A 23,213-nucleotide genomic window follows, 5' to 3' on the forward strand; every position below is an offset into this window, starting at 1 on the left:
AAGAAGTTGAAGTACCAATATTATTACCTGGAAATAGAGAAGCTGAACTAAAACTAAAGCTGAAATACAATAAATTAACCATGAATAGTAATATTTAAAAATAATAATAAAAATGACTTAAAAATACCAAAAAAAATTTAATTAAAATAAAAACAGAATATATAGAATTCAAAATACTAATAAAAATTATAATAGTATACAAATAATACTAAAATAAGACTGGCTGGCAGGATGGTACGTCACATTTGGGGTCATTGTGTCACATCTGTGCGACCCGCATACACACATACACACATTCTGGATGGTGTCCAAATCAGGTCATAGCAGCTACTGCAGCAGTCACCTTGCTTGCCCTTGTTGTGGATTACCAGGAAGGAGAGGATTAGCACATTTCCAAAAGTCAGTATTTATCTTGCTTGCCTTGGCTTCTATAGAGCAAGCTAAATCCCGACAACCAATAACACTTCATGCTCAGCACCTGTCTGCAAAAAAAAAGCCCAAATATCCATGTGTGCCTGATACATACTACAAGTGTCGCAGCTGTAAGTGTTGTTAAATGAAGCAAAATAACTGAAATGCTTTGTGACTTTGAGAAAATGTTGTTAAATACGATGTCATACATTTAAAAATGTTAAGTAACCTTGGTTGTGTCATATGATTGGACTGATGAAGTCTGACGTTTAATCTCTCAGTGTTTCCTAATGCAGCCCTGCTATAAAAATTAAGAGATAAAAATGGGCTACAATAGGATCAGACATTAGAAATATAATCCAATGGAGACAGACCACGCGGACAGAATGATCCACCGCTGAAGAGCTCCATTTGCTTGAATTTCTGGGCCACGTTTTCCAGCGTTTTCCTGACATGCGGCCCACTGTGTTGTACAAATGTGCATTTCTACTTGATAGCAGGCTGAAAATGTTTTTGTAGTCACAATCTGTGATTTCTAAAGAAAAGGAGCCTATAGAATGCGGTTAGAATACCCCTAAAATGTAAGATATCAGGGCAAAAATGGCTCTATATAATTTTTGGTCTCAAATTTATATCATGATATAGTTAAGCAATATCACAAGAGTGATGTTTTTATCCCGAATAGCACAAGTGCAAATGTGATATTGATTTTATACAACAGTTCAATAAATAAGTTGATATTGCATTATATTTTAGACACAATATTGTCTGTTTTTGCTCAATTTTGTCAATGAAAATATTTCAGTTTTCAGTATTAATAAAAAACCCATTAAAGGTTTAGTTCACCCAAAAATGAAAATTCTGCCATCATTTACTTACCCTCATGGCTGTTGTAGCCTAAAAGTTTGTGTAATAAATTCTATGTTGAATCAAATAAAACATGTTTTTTCTAAAGCTAATTTTTGTAATGTCTATTTGATGCTTTTCGCATTTAACACAATTATGACTTTAAATTATCTTTCGGGGGTAATTTCTCAGACAAATTTAATGTGCGATTAATTAGATTAATTAATAGCCACATTGTGTAATTAATTAGATTAAAAATTGTAATCGCTTGACAGTCCTAATATATATATAACAAGACAAGGGACAAGCTCCCTTGTCCCTTTCTGGTTTTAGAGCACAGGGAATGCTCTGATTTCCTTCCCTAAGTGAATTTTCTGTGTGAAATTAATATTAATGTTCAATATTATTCATTAATGTGCCTCACTTTACGTCAGGCTACTTACAATTGCACACTGTGTCAGGACTAGTTAATAAAACTGCTTCTTAAAACTGCACTCTATTGCCCACAATTTCTTTTCTCATTAATGTTACTATTGAAAAATGTTTAATATATTTTTTCACCCACATAAGATGAAGACTCCAGGCATATCAGTAGTCTAATAAAAGCCTGTTTTATTTTATATGTAGTGTGTCCCCTCATGAAGACTGCCATGTTGAGATCACATGACCAGATGAATACTAAATGAATGAATACTACATTTTTTATGCAGTTTTTTTATGCTCATTCACTCGGATGTATGTCATTGCTTACATTGCACAAGTGCCCACTACTAGAGGAACTCTTGTAATGTGTTTAAATGAAACACCCTAAGCCCTTGATCACTTGAAATCTGATATGGAGCTGATTTATTATTTACAGTTTTTTCCTTATGAATCTGTTTTACGCACCATTCTATAGGCCTGTATGCTTGGGCTTTTGGAGAAAATATTAAAGCTGCTGTCCGTAATTTTTTTTGTGTTCAAAATTTACAAAAATTATATAATGAGAATGGACAACATGAATCCATTTTCCAAACCATGTTTTTGTCTTACCCTGAATCATTATGGTACACTTATAATAAGTGTTTATATTCGGACTATTTCAGACCAGACTGGTAGGACTCGCCGCAGAGTATCACAGTAACTGCATGACTCGCCATAGACATACACTGAGAAAAGTAGCTCCGGCTAGAATGTTCTTCCGCAAGACGCTTGCAGTTCTGTTTATTAATCGCTAGAGGGCCAAAAATCGCAGACTGCAGCTTTAAAAAATTACACAAACAAAAATGATAACAATACAATAAACTATAACAGTCAGTGGTTAAATGTCAAAATCTGCCTGAAGTGTACATATTAAAGCAGAACTCAGTAAGATTTGCGAAGCTCCCCCTACAGGTTCCTTCAGTGAATCACACTGTCGTAAATACTCCAAGCGCAGCTCTGGACTACAACGACTACAACGCTCACCAGCGCAGTAGTTTTGCAAATACAGTACAAGAAATCTTGATGGAGGTGGGTAATTTCAAATTGTCTTATAAAGTCATAATATATACATTGTTTTTGAATTACCGTAAAGCATTTTGTCACTCTCGCGTGAACGTGAACATGAGGCGAGATTGTGTCGGGTCGACGAAGCTCAACTTGCAAGTGCTGTTTTTTGCCGTAGACGTGCCAGAGGGGGTTAGTGCACGCCTCAAACACACCACAAGTCAATTAACCATCGTAAGGACTTAGAAAACTATTTATGAAGGTTAAAATAGTTACTTAGTTCTGCTTTAAGTAGACTCATTCCCTCAATCAAAATCGATGGTCTGTCCAAATAAACTTCCCTAACCCACTTGATGAAGTTGAATGCACTTCAAAATGGCAGCGGAGATTCCCCAAGGGGAAGTACTTAGGGAAGTTTGAGTGTATGTCTAAAAGTTGAGTTAAAGGTCCCGTTCTTCGTGATCCCATGTTTCAAACTTTAGTTAGTGTGTAATGTTGTTGTTAGAGTATAAATAAAATCTGTAAAATTTTAAAGCTTAAAGTTCAATGCCAAGCGAGATATTTTATTTAACAGAAGTCGCCTACATCGAACGGCCAGTTTGGACAACATCCCTCTACTTCCTTCTTTAATGACGTCACTAAAACAGTTTTTTGACTAACCTCCGCCCACAGGAATACACAAGAGTTGCGTTTGTAGAGTGTGTTTGTCGCCATGTCGTCGAAACGCTGTTATTTTCATCCCGCAGTCCAATCACCGGGTCTGATTCCGGCTCAAATTGATAGGGTAAAATTAAAGACATGTTTTCAATAACACTGAGCGCGTGCATCTCCACATTATGGTAAGAGGCGTGACCTTTCCGGGCAAGGTTCGCTAAGCTGCTGTCGAATCACAACACAGGAACCGCTGGCACAATCAGAACTTGTTACGTATTTCTGAAGGAGGGACTTCATAGAACAAGGAAGTCATCAGCCCGTTTTTATGACAGTGGAAACAGCGGTATACAGATAAGTAAATTATGTGAAAAATACTGTGTTTTTTTACACGCGAAACATGAACACATGTTATATTGCACACTATAAACACAATCAAAGCTTCAAAAAAACACGAAAAACGGGACCTTTAAACGCAGCCCTGTAATGTCAATGTCCCTACAATAACAGACCATCGTGTAAAACTTTTGGACTTATTTTAAAAAGTCTATGCTGCGAACTTCACATACTATACATACTTTCAAAAATCCAACATTTAGTTGATCCTGATAAGCACTCATTGTCACAGCTGTAAACACAATGGATTTCTTTTTCCATGAGGGGGTTTGGCATCATGCCAACTTTGCTTCCAGACCATTAAAGAATGTGATACACACGTCTTCCGAAAATCATACAGAATCCAACCAGATGATGATTTTGAATGTCCTTAAGTGTTTTAGCCAACAGACCATGGGCATGACATTTAAGTAGGGTGACCACCCATCCCGCATTTTGAAATTAGGAGCTTTGTCCCGCAAGACTTAATAGTGTCCCGCATTTCATTTATGTCTGTAATTTTTTTCATCCCTGAAATTACAATACCACAGTAAGAAATATAATAAAAACTGTGAACATTTAAAAATCTATTTGTGCAGCCGTCATATTGTAGCTGTGAAAATAACCAACCAGCGCAATCGTAGAGAGAGGTTTTCCCACTGATGACAACTGAGTGGACAGCAGGCCTCATCAAAGTCAGTAAACACAACTACAGCAGCAAGGATTTCATCTTCCATACTGGATAAGAACCTCAAGAGCTGCTCAAAGCTGCCCAAATCGATGATTTAAAGCATGTAATCATCCATCCTGATGGTAAATATTTCCAACGAACGGCGGCGATCAAACGCCACACACGGAAATGGTCGAGCACCTACAGAAAAATGAGATATTCTCCATTTGTTTTAACCAATACAAAATTGCGAAATTCAGACACGACTTTCTTTTCACGTTAATATTTCATTTAATGCGGGTTCTATGGCGTTATTATATTGAAAAATGTCGAGCGCGAGCAATCTCTCCACTCACAGGCGGATTCCCTTGCACAAAACTGGACGCTCTCGCTCAGATATCACATCTGCGTGCTCAAACTTTTGTCCTCCAGCATGTGCAGCCGTGAATCTAGAATTGTCTTCTCTCCAGGATTTAATGTTACCATAAGCGCAACATTAAAGTGTGGGCACCCACCGGCAGAAACATTAATCGGCGCATATGCCAAGTTTGCCAACAAATGTAAATCGCGATTTACATAGCGTAATAGCTGTAAATTTATGTGTCTCACGTGTCCCGCATTGTCCCGCAAAATCACATCTACTGTCCTGCAACAGATCAATAGTCAGGAGGTCACCCTACATCTAAGGCTGAGGCTATTTTTCTGGTAACCCTCCTGTTATAGGAAATTTTTGTTCATGGAATAAATTAATTTTATCTGACTGCATAGAAATCCTCCTGCAATGGATCATAGGCTAATGGGCACACAAAGGGATGCCTTTCCTGGTCTCAAAACGTTCAATGAAAGACCACTCTGCAAAGTGAGGACATTTACACTGCCACACAAAACACACCATATGCTGGTGTGTGTTAGTATGTCAGGCTGTTTGATGTGTGTAGATGTGTCAGATAAGCCGCTTTGGGATAATGAATGAGAGGGTGATTGTAGCGTTCACTGGAACTACTATAGAAGGGGTGGGGATTCCCTGCCAGAGGGGCGGTGCATTGCTGGGAAGAGGGAAGCCTAGCTGATCGCTGTGAAACCGGTAGGCACAGGACGCCTGTCACCCAGCATTAGCGTCACTCTAATGGGCTCAAACACGCATGACTGCATTTTGTCAACATATATGCAGCATGCTTATTATGCCCAAACATACTGACTCATCCTGACACACACTCATACAATAATGGTGCATGAATTTTGAGGTCTACAAATCTCATTAAAAGATAATCAGGCTGCAAGACAAGAATATATATGATACACCTTATCATTCAAAAGTTTGAGGTCGGTAAGGTTTTTTAATGTTTTTGAAATAATATCTTATGCTCACTTAGGCTGCATTTACTTGATCAAAATACAGTAAAAAGAGGAATGAGAATTTATTGCATCCATTAGGTCGATTGATTAGATCGAGAAAACTAGAAAGGACCCAGGTGGTTGAGAGGAGGAGGTAAAAATATAAGAGTTCTTGGTGATATCATTCAAGAAGGAAAGTTGTTACATAAATTAATTTGCATTACATTAATATTTGATTACATTATATTATTTTTTGCCATTTTTTTTTTCTTTGGAATAACATGCACAATGAGACCAGAAACATTTAGTCTGCCCTAGCTTATGATCTCCTTTCATTTTCAAGCTAAATAAATGATAACATTTCTATCTTAAAACCATCAGTGGTGATTGTGCTACTTAAGGATCAATCCTAGCACTAAAACATGTGAGAGAAATACCACTATTTCACTGATTCACATCCCTACTTTACGAGAGTCTTACAACTGTCTGACAGTATTCAGTGTGCAGTGATTTCTGCCTCTAGAGGAGGTTTTACTCTGTAAGCCCACAAAGCAATAGTTCAATCACGTTAGGTGGAGAGCTGCCAAGGCCGTTGACAAAAAGCTAACAAGCGGACTGCGCCCAGAGAGGTTTTATATAGAAGGTATAAAACCCCTACATTTAATCTCAGTGGCAACTGAAGCTTCAATTTCAACACACATACACAGGGATCACAATCTAACCCAAACCCTTGACAGGCATTCGTGCATTGTGCGCACATGATCTGTGCTAAATTTGACAGCCAAGACCACAAACACACAGCGCCACACACCAGTACACACTTTCCAACAGTTAGACTCATTGATACTATTAGAGTAAGAGCATCAGGAGGCAGCGCAGATTAAGGATTACATTAGAAATGAGTGCATATGAGTGCACATGGCTTACAGATGGACTCGAGCATGACCGAGAGAGAGGGAGAGAGCTTCCATCTGATAAGATCACATGGTTTAAACGCGACACAATGTCCACCCCTCCCCCTCACATGAGCAATCAAGTCAGTCAGTCACACACACTCATACGTGGCTTCGCAAATGTTGCTGAAGTCAACAAATCCTCATCTCAATAAGGAAAGAACCTCGTTTGTGGTATTCAACCTCCAAAATATCCGGCACATGAACCTTTTAAAGGGACATGCACGCAAAAATTCACAACAGAGAAATCTAGTTGATAGACTACTATCTAGTTGATTCACTATCCAGTCACATGAAAAAAAGGGTGGATGGAAACAACACAGCAGGTCGACAGATCTTTTTCAGTCACTCTCACTCGTCCGTTGCCCGACATGTCCAGTCTCTATCTGCCCCTATTCATTTTTTGAACACCTGTTGTAAACAAACAATTGCCTGAGAGCATACGGCCTCAGGAGCATGACCAACATGCACCTGTCCGTGGGACTCATGTATGACTCACACGTGGACATTTCTGGGCTAAAAACGTGATTTTCATGCATGTCGGATGAGGTTACACTACTAAGCTATCATATCATGTGATGTTTTGGAATCTAAGGTATACATGTTTTAAACCATTGTTTTAAGACATGCAAATTCTGCAATAATTTACTCACACTAATGTTGTTTAAAAGTCATATGACTATCCTTCTTTCCGAGTAGAGACCTGCGCGGGACAGATTTTTCAGTCCCACTCCCACAAAAATGTGTTACCTTCTGCTGCTCCCACCCGTAACATTCATGTTTTGTCCCTCTCCTGCCCACAAAAGCCCACAGTATTTTAGTACGTCCATGAATTTTCCATGAAACAGTTTTAAAGTTACGTGTTGCCTAGCCACAACATACCAGCATAAACACTCCTGATTCCTACATTCACTACATTCACACTCCTACATTCACAAACCACTGTTAATTTTAAGAGAAAAGCAAGCATATGCGTGATTTGGCATGGCAGAAAGTGTGCTCCCTTTATAATCACATAAAAGCTGTCACTCATTTTAGTTAATCACGATCTCACAAAGTTTTGTTATAATCAATGAGGCTGTCTACACTACACAAGAAATCATTTATTTACATCGTGTCTATACTTTGTTTGTTTTAATAAAATGATTCACGAGTGTGCAGAACACTGAACAAAAACTTTTTTAGCGGTGAGTGGATCCTAACTTAAACACTGAATGACCATTGTGTTCCAGAAATCAACAGATATGTTTGTGATTGGCTTCATTGCTCAATACTGCAAAAACACATTGTAAATAAAAACCTTTGACTCTCTCCAGAGTGCATACACAGATAGGCCTACACACTGGACCGCTTGCCAAATCTGTTTTGCAATGTGAAGTTAATACACGTAATTTTGAGAGGAGTACGCCCATCTAATCTTCCAATTAATACCAAGGTATAAAACCAGCATCTTACCTCTTCCTGTTGTTAGTTCTTTCGGCATCCCTCCTCCTCCCCTTCTCCTCCTTTTTGTACAATTTTGCCTGTTATAGAGGGGCAATCGGAGCTCGAGTAGAATATCCTCTCCGAGCCCCTCTATAGCAGACAGCAAGCCAAATCTGTTTACAACTTACACTAAGATTATATGGGCACACGAACTTGTGAAATGCTATTATCACGGAGAAAACTGATCCTAGACTAGCAGTTATGGGCAGCTTTTCCCTCTAAAAGCGATCAAAAGCAGCAGCAGGCAGGGGAAGGCAAAGCCTTGCCCAGACCTAAGGTCTCAATATACTTCAAGCGAAATCAAAGAACAAACTATGACTTAATTTAAAACAAAATCAGGCCAAAACAAAGTTCGCTAACAGTATATCGCTGCTCACATATTCTGAACTTCTTTTTCCCCTAAGTAAAAAACGAAAAAGAACTTCACTGTGAGTATATCAGGGCCTTTACATACACTTCGTCTATGCTTGTCTATTGACACACATTTGATTTATTTCCCAACTATGTTCATTGTTTAAGACAAACCAACGGTTTATGTGAATACCTGCCAAGATAGACATTTTGACAAAAAATTTATATTTGTATATTTGAAGACTTCAGATGCAAAAGCCTCTAAGTGCCGTCTGAAATTTTCTTCTAAAATGAGAATTTTTATCAAATGGGCCGACGTGCTTTTTGGGGCCGACGGTCGCCGACCGCAAAAAAAAAAAAAAAAAAAAATTGAAAGTGAAAGTGGTAGGCCTAGATCGGCGGCCCAATACTTTTTCAATTGACACTGGGCTGCTGGCCCAAAACACATATCAAAAATATCACATAGGCTAGTTTTTTTTTTTTTCCTTCTGACAGACGCGGCTCATGAAACATGTAGCTCAGCGGCCCATTGGTTGTTTTCTTGATTGACACTGGACTGGCCCAATCATATCTTTGAACAGTACCATCTATAGGATTTCTGCCTGCACGCAGTTTCAGTGTGATGGTGATCATGGAGAAGAAACGCAAAGGAGGTGCAGAGAAGCTGCGTGAGAGAAACAAACGCTGCCAAATGTGTCAAATTGACACAAATGTTTTCGGCAGTAGCAACAGAGGCGTAAATAGCGGGGGGGGACACCTATCTGAGTGCTGTCCCCCCCAAAAAAATATAATTAATAACCACGCTAAGTATTGTGCATAAATTATATAAACTTAAAATAATTATGTAAGTAGTAAAGCAATACAAACGCAAACGGGCGTTTTAAGTTTAGAAACATTTTGAGTCACCCCTCCCTTGCCTCACAGTGGTTTGGTCCACCGCGCACGTCACACTCGCTTGTGTGTAGATTCTGTAGAAGTTCGGCGGCGCCGGCGGGAGAGAACAGTTCTACAGACAGATGAGTTCCAGTAAGTCGGCTGTCAAGGCTATTTTATTCAAAAACATCGGATGAAGTGATTATTTTCTCTTTAATTAGTCATAACAACAACAACAAAAAAAGATGATAACTGATGATTTTTTCCCGTGAGTCCGCTATTTTAGCGATTATAATGTTACTTAGCTTGTTTACCATAGCTTGTTGGATATAAGTCACCCACACCAACAACAATTAACATTGTGATAAGAATATGTAAACTGTAATAAGGCTAATAGATTTACTGTTGTGTGTTGGGTTATGCTCAGTGTGTATTCATCGTATTTTGGTGACTTGGTTGTAAACAACTTAAAAAAATAAATAAATAAAATAAATGTTTATATATATATATATATATATAAAGCGGAAGGACGGGTGGTATTTGTGATCTTATGTGGTGGTGGGCCGGTCTGGGCCAAAATGCCAGGGCCGATTTTTGGTCCCAGTCCATCCCTGCTCGTATGTATAGGTTCAGTAATTTTACTTTAATGGCAATTAATAGGTTTTTTTATTGCCATTAAAGTGAAATAACTGAACATAAACATACAAACTTGATAAAAATTTCAGATGGCACTTAGAGGCTTTTGCATCTGAAGTCTTCATGATCATTCAAGTGTGATAAGCTGCAAAAGAGAACTGAATTTAATATTGCATGATGTCACTTTCAAACCAAGCAGTTTTCTGTTGGTCAACACGACGTGGAGAAATCTGCATGGGGAAATCATTTGCCCTTATGTGAAATTCAAAGTCGCATAGATTCCAAATAAAATGACTGGATTTCTCCTGCAAAAAATTTGCCAAACAACAGTAAATGTAATGTGATCCTCCCTTAACACCTCTTCAACATCAAGCACGTCTCGTGCTTTATTTTTCTCATTCATGCATACATTTTTACTGGTCTAGCGTGTCAAGAACAAGCAGTCCTGCACTGCATGGATATATTTACATCCCACAACACGTAATGTACTCGATACACACTTTATATTATCACCACAATATATATTGTCATACCACCCAGCCCTCTAGCAAGGTCATTCTGCATATTAACATATGGGCATATGGAGATATGCTCATTTCAGCTCAAAATTCAATATTTTACGCATTTATGTTAGTGCTTACCTTGGTGAGTGTTGTCATGTAACATTTACAAAGAAGGGACATACATCAGCAGTTTTCAGCACAGCACAGCATGATCACACAGCTTGCTTAATAGAGTTGATTCAGACCAACTCACAGTACGATATAAACAGAATCACGTCTGTTAGGTATGAGAGGGTCTCTCATTCTCTCTCTCTCTCTCTTTCACACACACACACACACACACACAAGCTGCTGTTCAACATCTGTAGCTCAGCTCTGGGCTCCATCCTCCACCTCCCACTGAGCATTCTACTCAAGGGCAAATAACAAAGGATACAAACCAACTCCACCATCAACTACCGATCCATGTCAACAGCAACTCAGACCAGCCACTACAAGAAATACCTGTATTTGATCTGCATTTGAAAGATGTACTTGGAAACATTATTTGGTGTTTTTTTTTCTCCATCTCAGAATATTGGAAGACTTACTGTGTCTTGATGAAACAGGATGATTCACATTAGATCAGCATTTTTAATTAAAATATAGTAATCATAATAAATAGGAACACCTCAAATGGGGAAACAATGTTGTTTTTATTAAAATCTTTTTAAAACTAACAAAGTATAAATACTGTACAATAATTAATATACCAATTTGAAAAATTTCATTTTTTTTATATTTAATATTTCAATGTTTCATTGTTTTTTCACCAATTTAATTTTTATGAAATGTGTGTTCCCTCAAAAACGCAAAAGTAAAACATCATGATGCAGTCCTAAAAATTAGAAAATGTGCTGAATTATTATGAAAATATTATCATAATACAAAAATATGGTCCTTTTCGTTATGCATAATACACTTTCTTTTCTTTTTCCCTTTTGATTTTGGTGATGAAATACTGTATGACCAGAATATATTCTTCACAGGCTTCACACTGTACTAGAGGCTTCATATTTCTAAATTGTCTTTTTTCATAGTAATTCCCTTATTCATTTTCTTCACTGGAACAGAGTAAGTGGTGTCATTATAAAGTTATTGCTGCTTTTGGCAGCGGTAAAATGTTAAAATATCTCCTTTGTTCAATATCTTTCACTTAGTCTTTGTTTATTCATTTGTCTTGTATTGAATGTATGAATAATCCTTTGGTTCTGAATTGTATGCTTGACATATGAATCACTTATGACTTCTATGTATTTAGATACCTGTGCTGATAACTTAATAATAGGGCACTGCTGGCATATGGACGCATCAGATATGCATGAATAGCATATAATGGCTCTCCCAGAAAGTCAAGCATTGTGTCACATTCTGATACTGAAGTAACCAGAGATGGATGGGTCCCTATGAGACATTTGACACACAAATGCACACCGGGGACATACTAGGAGGTAGTAAACGTATGTAACTAGTCATGGATTTCGTATTTGAACAAATTTTATACACCTGAGAACACTGTAAAAAAATAGCATATTTTATAAATATGCTATGTACAAATGGCAGCACATGCACACTGATGTGTTCACCAGCCATTCACACATTCAAACAAATGCAAGGCAGCCAAGGTCAGTTACTCTGTCACCTAATTAATAATAGAGAATTGAGGCAGATGACCGGCGGCGAAGCAGAACGCCACCCCCTCAAGCTCTCACTAAAACACGACACACGTACAACACACACAGACACACCCACAGACACAGACATCTGTAGGATGCCATAACCTTGATGATCATGTGACTGAATTATAATGTCTTCACCATCAGTCGAAAGCACCTTCACATGTATATGAATACAGCTCTCCCTAAATAACTGAATTACTATTATGGTTAAACACAGATAAACCTTGGATGATCATCATATATAAATTAAGAGAACATACATCAATATCATGACTTCAGATAGAGGTCATTTCATGACAATTAATTGTCAAGATCATTGGATAATATTATATTAGCTAATGAAGTAAATCTAACCTACAAAGCTGAACAGTGAGATACTGGGTCGCACTTTGTCTATAGATAGATGGATAGTTAGTTAGAGCTATTATATTTACAGTTAATAAATGATATTAAATAAATAGTAATTCACATGAGCAGTTGTGTACCGAATAGACAACACAATCTCATGGCAACTATTTTACATTTTGTATGAATTAGTATGATCTCATTTGTACAATTTTATATGTTCTGCTTATGCCCCAGTGACAGTTTAGGTGTGAGGTTAGTGGTGGACCTTCGTGCTTAAATCAGAATAAAAGCATGGCAAAGTACAGAGTAAAAGCCGGCTGGAACTTTGTATATGAATGGAGTGGAGTGACAGAACTCAGTGTTCTCTATTCACTCCTCAAGATCCACTCCGGGATTTCCATTTCACCATCCCTGCACAGTGCTGTTATAGTAAATATGATCACTCTTCAGTGTTGCCAAGTCCGCGGTTTTCCCGCAGAATTGAGCTACTTTTACACTGTTGCCGCGGGTTGTTTTTCATGTCTGCGTGTTGAATCGACCCCAAATAACATGATATTTAGCCCCTGGAATGAAAATTTTACCAGGGGAGCCCCGCCAAAAACACAGATTTTACCCCCCGGAACGTGATTTTTACTGTAGGACCCCCCCGAAACGTGATTGGGCAAGTCTTGAGGAGCAATTGGGCGGGTTTTGTTGTGAAAACCTGGCAACCCTGGCTACATTTACACTGTTGCCGCGGGTTGTTTTTCATGTCCATGGGTTGAATCGACCCCAAATAATGTGATATTTAGCCCCTGGAATGCGAATTTTACCAAGGGAGCCCCGCCAAAAACACAGATTTTACTTTAGGACCCCCCCCCCTGAATAACGATTAGGGTAGTTTTGAGGAGCAATTGGGTGGGTGTTGTTGTAAAAACCTGGCAACCCTGGCTACATTTACACTGTTGCGGGGGTTGTTTTTCATGTCCGTGGGTTTAATCGACCCCAAATAACGTGATATTTAGCCCCTGGAATGCCAATTTTACCAGGGGATCCCCGCCAAAAATGCGGATTTTACCCCCCGGAACACAAATTTTACTGTAGGACCCCCCCCTTGAAATGCAATTGGGCTAGTTTTGAGAAGCAATTGGGTGGGTTTTGGTGTGAAAACCTGGCAACCCTGTCACTCTTGGAACTGCGGGGCAATTTCATTTCAAGTAGTGTGTTCACAAACTCTTCAGTACAGCCCCCTCAGAACTGTGCTTGACGAATGTGTATATTTTAGGACAAAATGCAAACGTATTGAGATTCTTTAAGTTTTAAGATGCAGTCACATTAGCAAAATTTCGCGTTCAAAAAAGGTCAGTATTGTCAATAGTGTAGCGATATATGAAGCACAGCTCACTTTCAAACCAAGCAGCTTTCTGTCGTTCAACGCGGCGAATCTACCGTTGCGAAATCTGCGTGGGCAAATCTTTCACCCTCGCGCGAAATTTCCGTTGGCGTCCATTCCTAATTGAACTGACTGAATGAATTTCTCTCGCGAAAATTCGCTTAACATTTGTAAATGTTATTTATTTTATTAAAATTTAACACACAACGGACGCGTCGAAAAACAGCTAGTAACTGAATGATAGAGAACGCGTCGCGATGCGTTTTTCAAAGTTGAACTACTTTTAACTTGCCACAAAACAGTGAGACGCGACGCAACGTACGCCTGTCTGACGCATGTGTACATAGACCAACAAAATAAAAAATAGCGCTGACAGAATTCAAGTCCCGTAAGTTGCTCCTCTGAGGCGCTGTCCAGCACGCCAGCCTCGTGAAGGTGATCGGGCGACCGCTTAGCGTGACGGAGATCACCTTCAGCAGCCTGGCGTGCTGGACAGCGCCTCAGAGGAGCAACCTCCACCTCCATCTCTCTCCACTTTCTCGTTCTCGCAATTAAATATACAGCAACGTCTCGTGTACAAGTAGCCTGACACTGGCTTGAATGCATTAGCACCATTGAGTTCACTACTTTAAGTGTGATAGTTTGCGTGCATTTGTATGGATTTCCTTCAAAACATCCACGTGAATGTGCCTACCTGATTATGTCATCGTTATGTCCCAAATAAAATTTCTGCTTGTGTTCCCGTGTGTTGTACACAACTCCGACGCCGGCGACGAAGTACACGATCTCTTTGGCGGCCGTGTAGTACAGGTTGTTGCGGCACTGGTGTCCCCGGTAGCCGTAAACCCACTCGAGTCGCAGATGACAGTTCGGAGCTGTTCTGTCAGCCATGTTCGGACGTGTTTTGCTAAGAAGCGAACGGCTGGTGCTTCTTCATTCACCGACGCGACGAGCCGTCACATTCAGTCCCGTTTATCCGCTCAGTCCGCTCTCAGCAGCGCAGCTTCGTCCGGCCAAAGACAAACGAATCGACGACATATTTCAGTTCAAGTGAAGTGCACAACTTTAGGCTGTTTGCATGATGTTAGGGCAAATGCTTTGTTTTGTTTCAGACGCTGCAAGTTAAATCGGTTTTGAGTCTGGCGTGTACTACTTGTGACATGTGCGAGGCATGAAGCTACTCTCTCTACTTCTGATCAGACGGGTGGCTTTGCTCTAATGACATGTCAAAACCTGAGAACATGGATTTTTCGCATTAGTTAACTGGGACCGGCCAATCACGAGCGGCGGTAGTGATTGACAGAAAGTATGGCCAATCACGTCGTCAGGATGAGTTGAATTAAAATGTGTGGACCAATGGCGAGCAGGAGAAGGATGGCGAAGGGGTCTAAGCTGTGTATGGCCTGCTCATTTAGCACAAATGGCAGTTTAATAGCTTTTGTTGTAGGCCTACTAGAGTACACTAGTCTGAACTCTTACTGACCTTAACGACTTTACAAAAAACGGGACTGGATATTTTGTAACCCTCTAATATGGGATGACAGCAAACTTTTTCAGTTTTAGTCCATCAAGTTAAACTAAATTAAAATAAGAAATGGTGTCTTGGCAACAAGACTAGCTAAAATAAATTTACCCCCAGTTTCACAGACAAGGCTTAAAGGAACACTCCACTTTTTTTTGAAAATAGGCTCATTTTCCAACTCCCTATTATTGTTCCAACTCCCTATTATTAGTGCCCTATTATTTAAACAGTTGAGTTTTACCGTTTTCGAATCCATTCAGACGATCTCCAGGTCTGGCGGTACCACTTTTAGCATAGCTTAGCATGGTTCATTGAATCTGATTATACCGTTAGCATCAATGACCAAAGAGTTTCGATATTTTTCCTATTTAAAATTTGACTCTTCTGTAGTTACATCATGTACTAAGACCTACGGAAAATGAAAAGTTGTGATCGGCTGAATGGATTCGAAAACAGTAAAACTCAACTGTTTAACTCTAGGGGAGTTGGAAAATGAGCCTATTTTCAAAAAAAGTGGAGTGTTCCTTTAAGCCCAGACTAAAATGGAGGTTTGATTGTTTTTTACTGAAAGCAACTTAAAATAAGTTAAAATATCTTAAAATATGTCAGTGACATTGTTTTGTCTCAAAATGAACACCAGTAATGCTTTTATCTAAGGCATGTTTATAAAAGCTACTTACATGTCCTAATTGAACATGTCTGTGAAACCAGGCCTTAGTTTTTTATATTTTATTTTAAGTAACAAAAAGTTTTTTAATGTTTCTTTTTCAGTTAAAGGTGCAATATGTACGATTTCTGTCCGCTAGAGGCCTATTCAAAACAAAGGCATAGCTTGATGACGGCAAGTTTGAGCGCAGAATCTTGGGACATGTGGTCTTCACTTCAATGGCTGGTGGAAACAATCGGGATAGGACTCAGGAAGAAATCATGTTCATGGATGCAATTATTAACGTTGCTGTAGTATAAAGCATAGCAGGATTGAGTGTTGCGGGAGCTGAATGAGGACGCTGGAGCGATTGCGCAACACACGAGCAGCGGAATTTTTATTATGCCACAGTCGCTGGCGCCGCTTCCGCTTTTCCGGTCATGAGTATGAGGTAACGCAGCTCTGTTTATCATAATAGATACATTTGAGAGTGTTGAAAATGTTATTATTACGTTACTCTGTGCGTTCGCTAGGCGGCTGCTGTGAGACACTGTTACACACTGCAGTAAACTAGATCGATTTTAGAATATATTAAATTCTGGATGGCTTGTGTTGATAAATGACATGCAATTAATTTTAAAACGTATTGTATGATGGAGAAAATTCTGTATTACTGTTACTAAAAATAAAACTGCATCTGATTATGCTATGTTAGCTATTTGACAAAATAGTGTTTTTCTCTGAGGCATGGTAAAGCATGGTACTCGCAAAAAATCAAGAAAATTGATTTAAACAATAAGACAAAACATGTTGAGCTATATAACAATAATTAGTTTTCTGTCTATAAATATTTCAAAACAGTTGTTCCCTTGCCTATTAAAACATGTAATATATTAAAGCGTCTTTGGTGTTTCCATGATTTCTACAAAATAAAACCTGAAACCGAGGGTAACGCGGGTATGACGCAATTGATAGGTGACTTCTCACACGTCCCGAAACCTTGATTATTGCAAATTGCAATTTTTACGATTTACAAAATAGTTGGAAACATTTGGGATATTGTAAGTACTCAAGTGAACAAAATATATAACACTGGCCTAGTGGTTTTTGGATCTTTGACTGCAAAAATCTTACATATTGCACCTTTAACTATAATAACCCTAAGATTTTCATTGTTTTTTTTGTTCTTCTCCAGGCACATTTTTCAAAGTTGATGCAACTCAGCATCCATTTTATGTGCGTGTTCCATGGTAGAAAGTAATTCAAACAGGTATGGAGCAACATTAAAGAGTTAGTCCACCCAAAAATGAAAATTCTGTCATTTATTACTCACCCTCATGTCGTTCTACACCCGTGAGGCCTTCGTTCATCTTCGAAACACAAATTAAGATATTTTTGATAAAATCTGATAGCTCAGTGAGACCTGCCTTCATTGCAAGTGAACAAAATTGCGTTAATTATCTTGCTAGCAATGAAGGCAGGTCTCACTGAGCCATCGGATTTTATCAAAAATATCTTAATTTGTGTTCCGAAGATGAACGAAGGTCTTAAGGGTGTGGAACGACATGAAGGTGAGTAATTAAAGACAGAATTTTCATTTTTGGGTTAACTAACCCTTTAAGGTGAGTAAATGTGCTAAAAACTTAATTGGCCACTTCTAGCATATGGACACATCTGATATGCATGAATAGCATATAATGGCCCTCTCAAAAAGTCAAGCATTGGGGCACATTATGACACTGAAGTAACCAGAGATGTTCACCCCCGGTCTTGATGGGTTACGGCCCTAGTGAATATGTAAATAAGGGGGTCTGAAATCTTATATGAGACCCAAAACCTTGAGGATGTCAATAAATAATGATAAGAGACAGAAAATTTAGTAGGTGAGGAGTTTTTCTATTTGATAGCACAATGAAGGTAAAAGTACAGAGACAAAAGGTAAAGCTGCGTTGAAGGCCGTCATTCTCTCTGCCTCTCATAGGACTCAGACTTGGAGCATTTTAGGTTATACAAAACACAACCTTAATCTGAACAACTCCTCATTAGACATATAAACATATTCCAAATCTCTTGATATAAATATCCATGGCAAGCAAGAGGCTACACGTCCAAAACAAACAAACAAACAAAAAAACGAATTCTTGTTAAAGTCAACATGGCTCACAACCTTTAAAACTGCATTTAAATGACACTGACCAATTAATTTGAATTCCATAACAATGGAGGGAGTTATTATAGAAAAAGACCTTAAACAGTTTGGTATAAATATTAATCTTAAATGTTATATAACATTAAAAAATGGACCCCTTTAGAACAAGAAAAGCATTAACATAAGGTGCTAAGGGCCGATGGAGTGGCACTAAATGTTCACTTTATATAAACTGAACAGAATGGGAGCAGATGCTGACGACAGCAGTCCATTTGCACCGCTCTTGTTTACCACATTAAGACATTGTGTCAAATATCTCCACACATTCATTCCTTTCACAGTGAACAAAAACAAGCTGTTTTCTGTTGGTCTTCAAATGTGAAGGTGTAACTTTATGGGCACTAAGTGGGCGAAATTTCTTTCATAAACATGAATACACATAAAGATGAACTTCCAATCTACTGTTAACAACAACTCATTTTTTTTAATAGCGCAAAAACTGCTGTGGGATGTCTAAGGGTTTCATTACATATGCAAACAAGTGCTGCAAATCACGTTTTGGATTTATTACATTTTAATTAATGTAAATATTGTTCAGATGGTTTTAATTACATATATTGATATTAATTAGTGCTAAACAATTTTTGGAACACACCACATGGCAGTTCACAAAACAGTCTGATTTAAATCAGCAACAAAATGAAACGTTCCGCTAACTACATGATGTATAAAACAAATACTTTGTATTCATTAGTGATTTTCAAACAAGCTAGCAATTATTCCATTTATAACTTGGAGGAATATGAACAAAATTGTACAAATCTATGTTAATTTTCCTTTTAATCCAGGAATGGTAACCAAGAATCAAAGCGTTTTAACCTTTATGGAAGAGATGTGTCCTTCCTTGCAATTAGAACAAGAAAAAATACTCCCAACATATACATACAGTTTGTTCAAATATTTCAAGGGTGTGTACTAATCTGAAGCAAAGTCATAAATATGACTTTCAAAACTGAATCATGTACAAAACATTAGAACTTTTAAAGGAACGCCTGCTAAAAAACATATCTCTCTCTCACACACACACACACACACATACAGGGAATGTCAATATATCCTCTTGCAACCGTCCAACCAAACTTGACACTGACAAACAACAGAGTTTAGAAGAATTTTTAAAAGAATAGTTGAATTTTAGCCTCTTCGGGGTCTTTCATAAAACTATCAAAACATTAACGGTACATGACACTGTTCACCTGGAACTTCATCATTCGATTTTTCTCCCACTTCATATAACACCTCATGATATAATGCGTTGAAATGCACATGAAAAATGTCAGGTGTCACAATGTTTATGGAAAGATGATGAAAGTCTTTCGGAGCACAATGGAAAGATTACGGAGTGTCACAAGATCAAACACAGTGGCACACGGTCCGCAAGAGCTGCACGCTGGGCCTTCATTCGGCTTACAGAGCAGATTTGCAGACGTTGCACAAAGATATACACTGTGGATCATCACAATATAGGATTGCCACTAAATACGGAGCACAAAGACATTTTAGGTGTCCCGGTTGTTAGATTATTGGGTGTTTTTATGTTCAGTGTCATTAAAGACACTGATATCAGTTAGTCTTTTCCATCATCAAGAAAAGAAAACCTTCAGAACAGTCTTCCAGCTTAAATATCTAACATGCCTAGTATGTTCACTTAACTAACATCCACCGTGACTCGAATTTAAACTGATTTAGATGTTGATTTCCCAAAAGTTCACATTACAGTACTGAGTTGTTAGACTATAAAAAAAAAAACTGTATGCAAAGGCATAGAAGATAGAATTCAATGCCCATTATCAACATCATTATGATTCCCAATATAGTTTATTTTTGATTACAGATATATTTTATCAGTATAATAGTTATTATTGTTATTGTATATTATTCACTCTGTTTTCACAATTTGTTCAGGGAAGGATGGCGGAGGGGTGGGACAGTAGGGTGACGGCAGTCATTGTGACGAGGCTTTTGTGGCTATCGTGGACACGCAGTGCTGTTGGAAGTTGGGGGACATGGCCGAGTTGCAGCCCAGTCTCTGACATGGGCCTTTCAGACCACTGTCACCCTCCACGATCCAGGGGCTGCTGTCCGACTCCTTGCCCAGCATGCCACAGCACTCCTGGGAGGGGGCGCAGTTGCGCTCTCCAGCGCCTAAAGCGGGCAGCTGGCTGGGAGGGGGTGGGGCCGAGGGGTCGTTGGAGGAGTGGTCTTGGAGGACACTGATGATGTGGTTGAGGAGGTCATTGAAGAACTCAGGAACGCCCTCATATCCTGAAAGGAGTAAAGACAATGTGGTCATGATGTTTCTTGAGTGCAGATTGGTCAGTGAGAACATGATATTTCATGATGAGATACATGATGATATTTTTATTTTAATTAAATAAATGTACTATATGGTAGTTCAATAATGTTTTTTATTTAATATTTTGTATTTTTAGGGGATTTTATGGTAGCAAATTATATCTATGCAGTAATTATAATCCATTTATTACCTGTTAATACCTGTTTTTGTGCATAGACCTGCAAATTAAATTTCCAAATTAAACGGTCAAAAATCTTGAATGCTTTGGAGCTCAGACTTAAGTCTGGACACTTTTTAAAGTACCTGAATATTGCTGAAGTGAAAATTGTGAAAATGCGAACTTAAAAAAGTTAAATACAGTTTTACATTTTTGTATGATAAACATTTTCTAAAGCATGTTTTATTCTAAAACTGTGAGAAAATCAAAGCTATAAATGTAAAACATAAATCTAAAGTTGTGTTCCAAATTTGAGGTTTATCTCAAAGTATGAGCTCTCAGTAAGATTTTGTTTGGGCGCAGTACCAAACGCTTCCACTAGATGAAATGAATTTCCAATGCAGACATTTTTGAGTGTGACTATTTTTTTTAAGGCCCATTTAACCTTTTTGAATCATGTCAATGATTTGTGTGTGTCTGATGAAGTAAAACATTCTCAAAAAAAAAAAAAAAAAAAGTAATTTTTTTTTTTTTGTCAAAAATGACTGAAGAGCAATACACACACGATATTTAAATACTCATAATTAGTAGTAATATAAATGTATTACATTTCATTTTTTTAAATTAACATAATATAAATACAACATGATTAGACAAACAAATGACTTTTTTAAATGTCTGAATAAAGTTTGTGGGGACATGATGCCAAAACTGTCTAACTTGCTGGATATTGTACTATAATATTTTATTTTAAATATTATTAAAAAAGTAAAAGTTTGGGGTCAGTAGTTTTTTTTTTTTTTTTTAAGAAATTATTATTATTTTTATTATACTTTTATTTAGAAAGTTTTCATTAAATTGATCGAAGTGACAGTAAAGACATTTATAATGTTGCAAAAGTTTTATATTTCAAATAAATTATGTTCCTTTCATCATGCTTAATGGTGAGCATAATAGACTTTTTTTTAAAACATTAAAAAAATTGTACTGACCTAAAAGTTTGCACGGTAGTGTATGTGTGCAAAATAAAAAAGTTATTAAATGTTCTCCAGGAGTTCTGGACTCTATCTGGCAAGGGAGAGATGTCTTGTGGTTAGCAGGATGTTTGCATAGACAGATACACACCAGGGAATGCATTGATGTCAATGATAGCGTGTTGGCCTGTCTGGTTGTTAATGATGACGTCGATGCCGAAGAGTGAAACCCCGAGAGCTTCCCGTAGAGATTTACACAGTTCCCTGATGACATCATCATTCGGGGGCTGAGAAACACCTTCTACATTATCTCTCTGTCAAAAATGCAAACAAAAGTAAAGTGAATAAAGAGCTTTGGCCAAAAGCTTTAGTGAACAACACTGTGTGCTGACTAGCGAGAACTGCAATTTATACGGGATGCCCACTTACAGATGTGAGGTCAGAGGACGACTCTGGCTTGGACACATTGTGGCTATTGAAGAAAATCGCTTTTCTGTCTGTAAAGGCATAAAAATGCAAACAAATTCATGTAAAAAAATCCAAACACAGTCAGCTGAATAAAAGTGAAAGTGTAACAGTGCAAGTGCACAGGAAGCCACTAGACAGCAGCAGAGAGTTGCGGTTCAGATGAGAGATTCAAGGCTTCAGGAGTGCCAGGCAGAGAGGGAGAGAAAGAGACAGTGAGGAGGAGGAGGAGGAGGAGGAGGAAAAACAAAAATCTAGTGCCAAGGGAATGCTGAGATTTATGACTTCCCACTCAAATGGCAGTAAAGAAATTCATTAAGGGAGACAGCAATCCACCATTTAGCCTTCCTTCTGCAGACATCAAAACACCCCAAACATTCACAATGTACATCTATTAATCCTCAAAGATATCTTTTTGAATTCTCTTCATCTGTATATCTTCTAAACATGGCCGTTATGCCACTGAATAGAACAATGGACAGAACCCAGGAAACAAGCCATTACAATGGAATATACTTAGTTGCTTTAGAAATCCATGTTTTAAAACACATTTAAATAGAACATGTATATATAAACCTTAATAATATTTGTCAAACAATTAATCGCATCCAAAATAAAAGTTTGTGTTTACAAAATGTGTGTACTGTGTATATTTATTTTGTATATAAAATACAACACACATACATTTATTAAATTAAGAAATATTTACATGTATACATGTATATTTATATATTTATAATTTATTTTATATATAAATATAAAAATTGTATATATAAATATAACATATTTTTGTTAAATATATACATGCATGTGTGTTTTTATATATACAAAATAAATATACACAATAAACACGTATATTATGTAAACAAACTTTTATTTTGGATGCGATTAATTGTTTGATATATATATATATATATATATATATATATATATATATATATATATATATA

General features: G+C 37.7%; 2 protein-coding genes across 6 annotated transcripts in view; both read right to left on the reverse strand.

The window, feature by feature from the left end:
• eml5 (EMAP like 5) overlaps positions 1–15,260 on the reverse strand; it is a 101,492-nt gene extending 86,232 nt beyond the window's left edge. For 3 of the 5 annotated variants that reach the window (XM_048191618.1, XM_048191617.1, XM_048191616.1), the window contains exon 1: positions 14,689–15,243. In XM_048191618.1, the coding sequence (XP_048047575.1) occupies positions 14,689–14,885 (197 nt within the window). In that variant the 5' untranslated portion in view covers positions 14,886–15,243. Of the gene's footprint in view, positions 1–14,688 lie in introns of all 5 variants that reach the window. The other 2 variants (XR_007185010.1, XM_048191619.1) reach the window with 2 other exon arrangements.
• A 2,777-nt stretch (positions 15,261–18,037) lies between these two features.
• Positions 18,038–23,213, reverse strand: part of itpk1b (inositol-tetrakisphosphate 1-kinase b) — a 60,176-nt gene continuing 55,000 nt past the window's right edge. Inside the window, exons 9-11 of the mRNA XM_048191629.1 lie at positions 22,228–22,295; positions 21,950–22,112; positions 18,038–20,636 (exon numbers count right to left, since the gene is read on the reverse strand). Coding sequence (XP_048047586.1) covers positions 20,317–20,636; positions 21,950–22,112; positions 22,228–22,295 — 551 coding nt within the window. The 3' untranslated portion in view covers positions 18,038–20,316. The remainder of the gene's footprint in view (positions 20,637–21,949; positions 22,113–22,227; positions 22,296–23,213) is intronic.

Source organism: Megalobrama amblycephala, linkage group LG5 (assembly GCF_018812025.1).
Source record: "Megalobrama amblycephala isolate DHTTF-2021 linkage group LG5, ASM1881202v1, whole genome shotgun sequence".
NCBI classification, from domain to species: domain Eukaryota; kingdom Metazoa; phylum Chordata; class Actinopteri; order Cypriniformes; family Xenocyprididae; genus Megalobrama; species Megalobrama amblycephala.